At 34.7% G+C, this 11275-nt stretch overlaps 1 protein-coding gene across 1 annotated transcript; it reads left to right on the top strand.

Moving 5' to 3' along the window:
* Positions 1-9580: 9580 nt before the first annotated feature.
* Positions 9581-11233, top strand: LOC111465087 (homeobox-leucine zipper protein HAT4-like). The gene is made up of 4 exons (XM_023109373.1): positions 9581-9796; positions 9887-10188; positions 10289-10368; positions 10711-11233. Exons 1-4 carry the CDS (start codon positions 9679-9681, stop codon positions 11045-11047), a joined length of 837 nt encoding a protein of 278 aa, XP_022965141.1. The 5' UTR covers positions 9581-9678; the 3' UTR covers positions 11048-11233.
* The last annotated feature ends 42 nt before the right edge of the window (positions 11234-11275 follow it).

Below are 11275 nucleotides of genomic sequence, written 5' to 3'. Positions count from 1 at the left end.
AAAAAAAAAAAAAAAAAAAAAAAAAAAAAAAAAAAAAAAAAAAAAAAAAAAAAAAAAAAAAAAAAAAAAAAAAAAAAAAAGTCTATGGTTACAATTCATTCGTAGCACATCTCCTAGATAATGTGCAATTATAACGCCATAGTCGGTCATGTAGCTTAACGTTTGTCTCTATGTTTCCATCACGTGAGAACGTCAGGTCGTGAGCGGCATGTGTTCGACAAACGAGGTCACCCAACGCTAACAATATCCTTTTTGGGCTTTCCCTTTTGGGCTTCCACTCAAGCATTTAAAACGCGTTTACTAGGAAAGGTTTCCACACCCTTATAAATTGTGGTTTGTTCTCCTCTCCAACCAATGTGGGACATCACACATCAGGTCTACCGCTTAGTTGAAAGCTATGAAACAAGTCTCGGTAGTTCAAAACTGGAATTGGCCCAATATCTGAAAGTGGGAAGACTAGGGCAAGCCCATTGGGCCTTGGAAAGATGGTGGGCGGACCAGAGGCCCAAATCTATTCACACGAGCAGTTGGAGAGCACGTGCGGTTAGAAAGATAAATTTAAGAGAGAGAAAAACATGTGGTGTCGATTAGAATAGAATCTCCATATAATAATGCAAGTAGACCACGTTTATATTTCATGTTTTTTTTTTTTTAATGAAACAAAAATTAATAATTCAAATTTTCTTTCCTTATTTTGCTTCCTCCTATCATGGTTTTGATTTGCTTGTCTTTACATTTAAGGTAATACTTCTCGTGTTTGTTTGTTCGTGTTTATATAATTTTATCTCATTATTATAAATTAGATTTCAAATCTCCATCACTATCTTTATCCTCGTTCGATATCGTCAAATTAATTTATTAGAAGTATATACGGGTTAGGTTAGAGATCTATTTTGGATCTACCTAAAATTTTGATTGTGGTTGGGTTGGTAACCCGAGCAATCCAAATATAAATCACAACCTAGCTCAATTCAACCCACTATTTTTCGGGTTGAGCTAGGTTGGGTTGTCGGGTTTTTTTAATAACAAAAAATCTTATAGAGTTGAAATATCAAATATTCACAAGTCACACCGCGTCATCAATACTGGTTACAAAGATCAAATATTCGTAATAATCTTAAAAGTAGATAGGGTTAGGTTGGGTTGTAAACTTATTTTTGGGTCTAAAAACATGTCAAATTGCATACGACCCAAACTCATACAAAAAAAAAAAAAAAAAATCTAGCTCAACCTAACCTTTATGGTTTGGGTCAAGTCGTTCGGGTTGGTCAAGTTCTTAGGTCATACTAATACTGCTATGATTGATATCTTGAGACTAACTTAATATTAAAGAGAAATGATGGAATGTTGTAACAGCTCAAACTCGTCACTAGTAGATATTGTTCTTTTTGGGGTTTCCCTTATGAGACCCTTAAGGTTTTAAACGCGTCTACGATGAATAGAGTTTCCACACCCTTATAATCAATGTTTCGCTCTACCGTTCAACCGACGTGGGATCTCATAATCCACCTCGTTAGGGGTCCAGTGTCCTCGTTGGCACACTGCCAAATGTCTAGCTCTGATACCATTTATAATAGTCTAAATCTACCATTAGCAAATATTGTCATATTTGGGTTTTTTATTTTAGGCTTCCTCTTAATGTATTTAAACGCGTCTACTACAGAGAGGTTACCACATCCCTATAAGGAATGCTTCGTTCCACTCTACAATCAGTGTGGGGTCTTACAATCCACTGCCTTAGGGGTCCAGCGTCCTTAGTAACACACTGCCCGATGTCTGATTTTGATACCATTTGTAACAGCTTAATATTGTCCTCTTTGGACTTTTCCTTTTAGTCTTCTTCTCAATGTTTTAAAACATGTTTATTAGGGATGGATTTTCACACCCTTGTAAGGAGTGTTCGGCTCCCTCCAACTGATGTAGAATCTCACAAATATAATCATATCAGTAGCAGCGGGTTCCCGTTAATATGCATGTTTTTTCATTTGCTCGTCTTTCTTTATTTTTTCGAAAAGTTGGTACTTAAAAAAATTATTTAGTTAGAAAGCTAACCTCCTAATAATTTAAAACACACATGAAATAATCTTTCTAGGAACTTTAAAAAAATGAATTAATATCTTATGATAGAGTATGATTGGGAAAAAATGAAATCATTTGAAGCAATGATATGATTATAAATATTAACATTATAATTAAATATTTTGACTTGTATTTTTCTCCAAATTGTCCCTTTTTATAATATTATTTATTAATTAATAACTCTTTATTAAAAGTTGGAGCATGCTATTATTTATGCACTTTCATTCTTGATTTACATTAAATAAAAATAAATAAATAAAAAGTCCACCAACCAAACATGCCCACCAGACAAAATCCTAAAAAATCATACTTTTTTCTCAGGAGTTTCCGAAATTGCCCTTGTGTAATCATATTGTTAATGATTATTTTATTGCGTTGGCATGGACTCATATGTCTTTTGGCTTTTTTTTTTTTAATAAAAGAAATTTTATTTTTGGATCTTTGGTACGACGCACGTGTAGTCCAACTCAACAAAGACAGCTTTTTAATTTTAATTTTTTTAATTAATTTTTGATTAACGAAACGATTCGTTTTTGACGGGGTGAATCTCAGAATCACGTGGTGACCAGCTCAGCCGGTCACATGGTTTCTGATACGTGGGGACCACGGGTGCTTCTTGGCAAGGGGGAGACGCACGTGTGGAGAGAGAGAGATGGACGGTGAAGGGGAGTTGGATTGGACGGCTATTAATGTAGCCGTACGAAATGAGAACTGGCTATTCCGGTAGAAGGGGGAGAGGGGTATGATTGGGAAAACGGTACAAATAATTATGGAGCAAATGATTTTTATTTTTATTTTTTTATTTTTTTAAATTTTTATTGGGTGTTTGACCGTTGACCGGATCTGGCGGAAGAGGGAGTTACTTTGACCAAAACTGAACGTGCGGGTTAGACACATTACACGTGTGATGTGCTGTCCGTTTTGTCCCACGTGGGGCCCACGTGACTACTTTGTAGGATAATGGAGAAAGAGGAACCTTTTTTATGTAACTTTTTCTCTAAAATTACCAAAATATTAAACACTTAGGGAAAGAAATGTTCCAAATTGCATTGCTCAAAAAGACCATAATGCCCTTACATATATATAGATATGATATCTTCTTTGATCAAAACAACGTTTGCTTTTTAGTTCAATAAACGTGACCGAGTGGACGAGGTTTCGAACATGACTTTAAAAATTAAAAAAAAAATAGTCATTTTACCAAAATGTACATTACCCATAAACCCGAGAAGATTGCCAAACAACTGATAAATATCTATCGAAGTAAAGTTCACATGGCACGAAAGAGCACGATTAGGTCAAGGTGGAGCATGAAGAAACACGAGGATGGAAACAAAAGACGAGAGTGATTTAAATTGAAAAGACATTAACGTTCGGTACATTAAATAAAAAAATACACAACATATGTTTACAACATTGGTGTAGTAGTGTTAAAAGTGACCAGCAAGAGAAGACCTCTTTTGGATTCGACACTTGATGACCCTAATATTGTCGTGCATCCCGTGCAACATGACCCCAAGAATGAAGATTATCCTCGCAAATCAACACGAGTTCTTCCAATATGTTTTGTTCTCACTCACATATATTATAAGAAAAATCTCGAAAGGCCACCCAACATAGAATTCTTCAAACAAATCACATTTAACTATGAAATTCCAATGAGTAAGCCACCGAAAAGGAAGGTACACCTGGTTGGTATAGGTAGTAACTTTCAATTATTTAAAATTTTTCTTAGTTATCCTATTCTCATAATCACTCTCATTCAAATATAATCTCGGTTCATTTTTATACCTCTCATTTACTCGAGTGTCACACTGAAATCGATAAAGAAATTATCGTAAACGTGAAAAAAAAAACTTTCAAATATACACGAACCATTTTATTTTCACGAGTATTTTATATAATTTAGCTAATAATAATTCAAAAAAAAAGAAAAAAATAATGGTTGGTGAGCATGACACAGACTAACCCCATTCCGAGAAGTCTAATCAGACAATGGCTATGTGTTGTTAGTATGTGTTGTCTGCGGGGCCCACATGGTGACTCATCCTTTCAAATGATTGGACAAAGCAAGAACCAGGAAAGGGCAATTCGGGAATTTTGAGGATAAAAATTCGGTGACCAACCAACCACCACCGAGCCGTGGTCCCTAGCCTTCACGTGCCGCCTATGTGTTCTGTGGGGAAATAGCTCGAGAGTGGGCGACCCCTTTTTCCTCTCCCAAATATTCACTTGTCGATGCTATCCTTTCCTAATATATATATATCTTTCTCTGGCTCGGATTATATGCTATCAAATTTATTATTATTGTTTACACGCTTTTAGCTTATAATATTTCTCTCTAAACCTGACTCGAAACTCGAGCATAAGCTGATGTTGTCCGCAAAATCCAAATTTCTAACAATTGACTTGTTTGCTGGGTTTAGAACAAGTGTTGCACAATCGCTGTCTCATTGTTACAAGAATACGATTGTGACAACAAATTATTGTTTTTTTTTCCCTTCACATGATTTTTTTTTTATTTTTCTCCCCATTTCTTTATTAAATTGCAACCGACTCTCAAATATATCGACCAAAATACTAAATATTTAAAATCTATGGATGGGAAGCTATAAATTTGAAAATATAAACTTTTTCGAAGGAAGATCGTAAACTTTTATTTCTAATTTGTGTTATGAAAAATTATGATTCCGACCCATCATGTTACTGCAACTATTTTCTTATCATGGCCGACAGTTTTTATAAGCGTGGGCAACTTTGTCGATGAAGGGCTTTCACCGTCATCGACAAAACCTAGTTAATTACGTTGATGTTAAAATGTTTAAGGCGTTATATGAATAATTTGGTGACCCTGAGGAATATAATATTAATGGGATGATCCACTAAGATTCTAAATGATTCTCTTCAAAAGATTAAGCAAACTCGAGTTCGTATGAGAGCATAAATAGACCTGACCCATAACAGGTGGAAAATTCTCCAATTTAATTGGAGATAAGAGAATTTTTTTTATTCATTTAAGCAACGAGGGACCAAAAATGTATTTCCAGCTTCGGTTTTGTCTTCATTTCTACCCTCGTGGAATATTTAATACATTCATAGATATTTTCATAAAATCAATGACCCAAAAGAGAATTATATTCAGAGCCTCAATTCTTTAAGATCGTAGAATGGAATGCGAGGATTCTCAACACTCTCTCGTGTTTTTAATGCCTCAAATTTTGACTCATAAAAGGTTGGAAATATTTGATATGTTTATAATTCTCAGCCCTTTATCGTGTTTCTAATGTTTCGAATTCTTCACCGATACTAACTACTATCGTTTTCATATCCTATCAGCTAATCACGTAATGAATTATATTGTGATGGGTCCGTTTTGCGTTCAATAATTGAATGACGGTGACTAAATAATAAAGGGATTTAATAATATGAAAAGAAGTTAATTGGATAATAAGAAAAGCAAAATCATGAACCATTCCCCAAATATAGCTTACAATTTGTCTTGTCCATTTGTTAAATGTGTGACCTAAAAATAATAATAATAATATAAAAAAAAAAGAAATAAATTAGGTCAAAAAATGGTGGAAAAATGGAGGGGCAAAATGGGGATTTCGGAAGGAATTGACGGAACAAGCGGCAGAAGTGGGGGCGAGTTCACGTGTAAATCACATGGGAGGTGAGCCTCGTACGGGCTGCGGAAGAAGCGTGGGGAAGCAAGGGGGAGTGGGTCCCACGTGTGGGGTAATTTGTCGGGTAGTGAGGAAAATTAAAAAAATAAAAAATAAATGAGGAGAGAGAAAATAATTGATGAGAGGGAGGGGACACGTGGGACAGCTAGCACGCACTAGTGGGGACACCTTAATCATAATCCAACATCTTGTCGGGTTTTTAATTTTTAAAAATTTTTCGCTTAAATTATTTTTATTCAATCATTAATTTTTTTTTATTAATTCAAAATAATATATAAATAAATTCCTTTATTGCTTGGTCATTGATAGTTATCTAAACACTTGAATTGCTACTATCATTACACCTAAGAAGATTTTTGCTCCTTTCTTCTCTCACTCGCTCCAATGGAGCGTTTCCTACACGCACATCCCTATTTGAAAGATTTAACATTTTAGGGGAAACTTTTTTATTTATATAAAATTTGAAGTTTATCAAATTAGACTATGATTTACGATGATACACGAATAAACTATTGAATAATTAATTCAACCGAACTTCTAGCTCTCTTTAATGCTCCCCACCAATATTCAAATGTAGGTAACGATATCTTGAGTTATAGCCTTGAACCTCTTACCCATCATGTCTTGAATGATATTAGCTAAAAACATTCGTTGACACTGAGAACTACGATCCAAGTTACTATAGATTTATCATAATTGATAATTTGATTACATTAACGTTTTGGAAAATTACTGTATTGTCTTTAGGTTAAAACAATAAAAATTTCCTTCCACCCTCGTTCTGTCATCTTTTTTACTCTTTTCAAAACAAAGTACTAACCATTTTTATGAGAAAAATTAACGACACACCATTATTTTTATTAATGGTAAAAATTCATTATTTATTTTTACTAATTTAAAATGAGTAAGAAAAAAAGACAAAGGAATAGGCGCGTGAGTAGACGCGGGTAGGGGAAAGAAGTTGGAAGGAGGGGGGGTAAGATTGTGATAATAAATAATATAATATATAGTTCAAATGATTGAGGAGGAAGGGAGTGTCGGGAGCTGGAGCGACAAGGTGACATGGCGCCACCACTTCCCAATTCTCGCGCGTGGGACCCAGTTCCCTGTAAAAATTATTAAAAAAAAAAGAAAACGTATAGGGACCGCACGTGCCACATGTTGGTACCCCACGTGACTTTCCTTAAAATCCCGCATTCCTTAACCCCCTTCCCACGTGAACGCCACCTCCCTTTGTCCCCTTTCTCTCTCCTCTCTCTACCCCCCAACATTCTGACCCATTTCTCCTTTATTATTTTCTTTTTTTCTTTTTTTTTCTTTTTTATATATAATTTCTAATTTGGTTCCATGAATCATATTCTAATAAATGATAATCCAATCATTGTTGTCTCCTCACATTATTATTTCCTTTTTTCTATCCAAAATTTCTCCTTATTTTTCTTGATTTTTAAAAATACTTTAGTCATTTTTTTTAATATTAGCTGAACAACTTGATGCACTATCTCCCTTCAACCCTTTGAGCGTAATGATATAAAAGGAAAGGAAATCCATGGGCCGACCCCATTGTCTCTACCCTGTAGGAACTATGAAATCACTCCAAGAACAACTTCCATATCCAGAAGTCGCAGACCGACCAAAAAATCTTGTTCAATAAGTGAACACATTAGTTGTCCGCTATCTAGTTAAACCGTAAGTGTCGAAAAATGACAATTACTCTTTTTTTCTTTGTTAAAGATAATTATAGAAAAATCAATTCGATTTAAAATATATTTTTTAGAACCATCTATAATTAATAATTAGAGAAATATTAGTCAAACTCAAATATATAAATATATTTTTTTTTGGGAAATAAAGAAATAAAGTTTAAAATTATATATAAAAAAAGAATAATAATTAAATTGAATAATAGGGTAGCATGTCTTGAGATTTAGAGGACGACCATAGGATGCTGTCGGCTCACCACCTTTGAAGTTCCACGCTTACAATAATTAGTTTCATTTTTTTTTTATTATTATTATTTTTTTACTTTTCTTTTTTTTCAATTCTTCAATTATTTTGCGTTAAAATATATTTTAATTTCTATACTTTTATTTATATTTCTTTTAACTATTTCATAAAAAATATATAAATTCATTTTTATTATTGTCATTATTATTTAACATAAATAGTCTCAATATTTTTTAAAAAAATGAAAGAATATAAGAAAAAGAAGGAGAGTGAGAAACACGCGCGTGAAAGCGAGTGGAGTGAGAGAAGGGTATGGGTGGTGAATATGAGGTTAGTAACGAGAAAAAAAGGAGAGGAAAAGTGATTCTTTTATCTGAAATCTTTTTCTCAACTAATAAAAAAAAATAAAAAAAAGTAATTTTAGAAAAAAAAAAAAGAAAAAAAAGAAAGATAAGTGGGCCCCACAAGGGAGACTGAATGAATGAAATGAAAAGGTTAAGTGTCTGATTCCAATCATAGCCATTCACTCAGGATTTGATGGTTGTCTCAGCTTCGCTGTTTACTGGGCCCCACTCCCCTTCCTTTTAATCTCAGCCGTTGCTCTCATCTCTTCCTTTTTCAACGGCCCACATTTAATCTCTATTATTATTATTATTTTTAAAGTCATTTCTATCAAAAATATATTTTTTTAAAATTAATATTTTTAAGTATGGACTAATTATCCTTTATTTTAATTTTTTTGTGATGATAGAAAATTAGAAAAATAAATAAATAAATAAATAAATAAAGTTAATATAGGAAAGGGAGGCTTTTTATCGCACTCATGAAAAGAACCAAAAGTAAAGAAGCCAAAGACATGATACCCAAAGGGAAGAGGGTAAAGGCAAAAAGTGAAAAAGTTAGTAAAAGAAAAAAGAAAGTGACTTTAACCATGGTTAAAAACCCAATCCATCCATTCCAACCCTAGTTAAAAAAACATTACAAATCTCTTTCTAACCCTTACACTTTCCCTTATTTAAATTTAACCCCTCGTAGTACATCCCAACAATTTTAAAAATATCATTTCAGTCCTTATACTTTCTGTTATTTAAAATTAATCACTATGTAACTATCATCTAAGCTCACTGCTCGTACATGTTGTCATTTTTTGCTTTCTATCATCGGTTTTCTCTCCATGTTTAAAAATGTGTCTATTAGGAAGATGTTTTCACACCCTTATAAAGAATATTTCGTTTTTCTCCCCAATCGACATAGGATCTCACGTATCATCTAAACCCTTAGAATCCAAGCTCGCTGCTAGTAGATCTTGTCTCTTTGACTTTCTTTATGGGTTTTCTCTCTAAGTTTAAAACGCCCTCACATATCATCTAAATCCTTAGTATTCAAGCTCAATGCTAGTAAATGTTGTCTATTTGACTCGTCTTTATGGGTTTTCTCTCCAAGTTGAAAACGTCTCTTTGACTTTCCCTTATGGGTTTTACATCGAGATTTTAAAAAGCATCTATTAGGGACAGGTTTTCACACCCTTGTAAAGAATATATGTTCTCCTCTCCAACCAACCAACGAACGTGAGATCTCACGTATCCTCTTTTCTCTCTCGAGATGGACTAATTTTATAATTTAGACATTTAAAAGTATGGAAAAATATATTTTTTTATTGGGAAAAAAAGGGAAGAAGAAAAAAAAGTTGGAGGGGCATATTTTGGAGAAGCAAAAGTGATGATTGGGGATAATTGGAGGGCCTTTCCTCTGACACTCATTCACTTGTTTGCTTTCATTTCATCATTAATTTTAAGAAACAAATTCCCAATTCCCCAATTTCTTCTCTTTCTTTCTTTCTTTCTTTTCTATATAATCCTTTCTTCTCCCCTTCTACTTGGACCACACCTCACTCATCCTTCTTCTTCTTCTTCTCTCTCTTACCCTGTTTCTTCTCTCTCTACAAATTCAAGAAATTTGCAGAGCTATGATGGCCGGGAAGGACGATGGGCTTGGTTTGAGCCTTGGGTTGAGCTTAGAGTCCCAACCCCACCGCCATTTGCAGCTCAATCTCATGCCGTCTTGGACTAATGATGCCTCCTCTGGTTCGAATCTCTTGACCCGAACAGAGTAGAACAGAGTTGATGTTGTTTTCTTTGGGCTTTTTTTTAAATTTTGGAATTTGGGTTTTGCAGATCGGACTTCGGAAACTGGGCGATCGCTGCTCCGGGGTATTGATGTGAACCGGATTCCGCCGTCGATGGCGGATTGTGAGGAGGAGGCGGCGATGTCGAGTCCGAATAGTACGGTGTCGAGTGTGAGTGGGAAACGGAGTGAACGGGAAACGAACGGCGAGGATCTCGACGGCGATAGAGATTGTTTCAGAGGAATTAGCGATGAAGAAGACGGCGAAACTTCTAGAAAAAAGCTTCGGCTTACTAAAGATCAGTCCGCCGTCTTGGAAGATAGCTTCAAAGAACACAACACTCTCAATCCTGTAAGTCTTGTCTCAAACCCGACCCGACCCGATTCGTTGATGAAATTTTCTCGGGAACCAAACAGAAAATTTATGAGGGTATTTTCGTAATTTTATACAGAAGCAAAAGTTGGCTCTGGCGAAACAGTTAGGTCTCCGGCCGAGACAAGTTGAAGTATGGTTCCAAAACAGAAGGGCAAGGTGAGGAAATTTCCTTCATTCACAAGGGCATTTTCGTCATAATAACAAATTAAATCCTTTTTCCCTTTGACCTCATAATTTCAAATTTTTATTTTATTTAATGAATATATTTTCAGGTATTTATTTATGAAAAATAATCCTTAAAATTTTAAAAATTAGAATGTAAATTACCAATTTAAGCATAAATCAGATCATAAATATACCTATTGGATCGATATATTTATATATAAATTAAAAAATTAGAAATTTAAATACTTTTTTTAATTGATTTAAACATAGATTTAATATATAAATAAATGAGAAATTAGTTGTTAATATATTTATAATTATTTATAAATACAGGACAAAATTGAAGCAAACGGAGGTTGATTGCGAGTTTCTAAAGAGATGCTGTGAGAATCTGACGGACGAGAATAGGCGGTTGCAAAAAGAAGTACAGGAACTGAGAGCACTGAAACTTTCCCCACAATTCTACATGCACATGACCCCACCCACCACCCTTACCATGTGCCCATCATGCGAGCGTGTCGCGGTCCCAACCTCCACGTCAGCCCCCACTACAGTGACACGAGTGGGCCAAGCCCAAGCCCAGCCCCACCACGCTCGGCCCATCCACCTCAACCCGTGGGCCTCCGCCATCCCGGCCCGGCCATTCAACGCCCTACACCCTCGCTCGTAAATACCCTCCCCACCGACGAGGGCAATTCCGAGTTTTCGCTATCTTAGGATACGGTTGTTGGGCCGGGATTTGGTGGGCCTCTGTGTTTTGTAATGTTCGGCCCATCTTGTCATAATTAGTGTTGAGTAGTTTATTTATTTATCTTAGGGCTAAATACTTTTTTTTTTTTTTTTTTTTTTTTTTTTTTTTTTTTTTTTTTTTTTTTTTTTTTTTTTTTTTTTTTTTTTT

Source organism: Cucurbita maxima, unplaced genomic scaffold (genome assembly GCF_002738345.1).
Source record: "Cucurbita maxima cultivar Rimu unplaced genomic scaffold, Cmax_1.0 Cma_Scf00028, whole genome shotgun sequence".
Classification (NCBI taxonomy): Eukaryota; Viridiplantae; Streptophyta; class Magnoliopsida; order Cucurbitales; family Cucurbitaceae; genus Cucurbita; species Cucurbita maxima.
The sequence above is the reverse complement of the archived record's forward strand: the minus strand, read 5'-3'. Positions and strand labels throughout refer to the sequence as shown.

Bases quoted from the DNA above. Each gene is read 5' to 3' on its own strand.
- LOC111465087 (XM_023109373.1), top strand. From the start codon at position 9,679: ATGATGGCCGGGAAGGACGATGGGCTTGGTTTGAGCCTTGGGTTGAGC. The intron at 10,189-10,288 runs GTAAGTCTTGTC...AATTTTATACAG, and splicing joins AACACAACACTCTCAATCCT to AAGCAAAAGTTGGCTCTGGC. The intron at 10,369-10,710 runs GTGAGGAAATTT...TTATAAATACAG, and splicing joins TTCCAAAACAGAAGGGCAAG to GACAAAATTGAAGCAAACGG.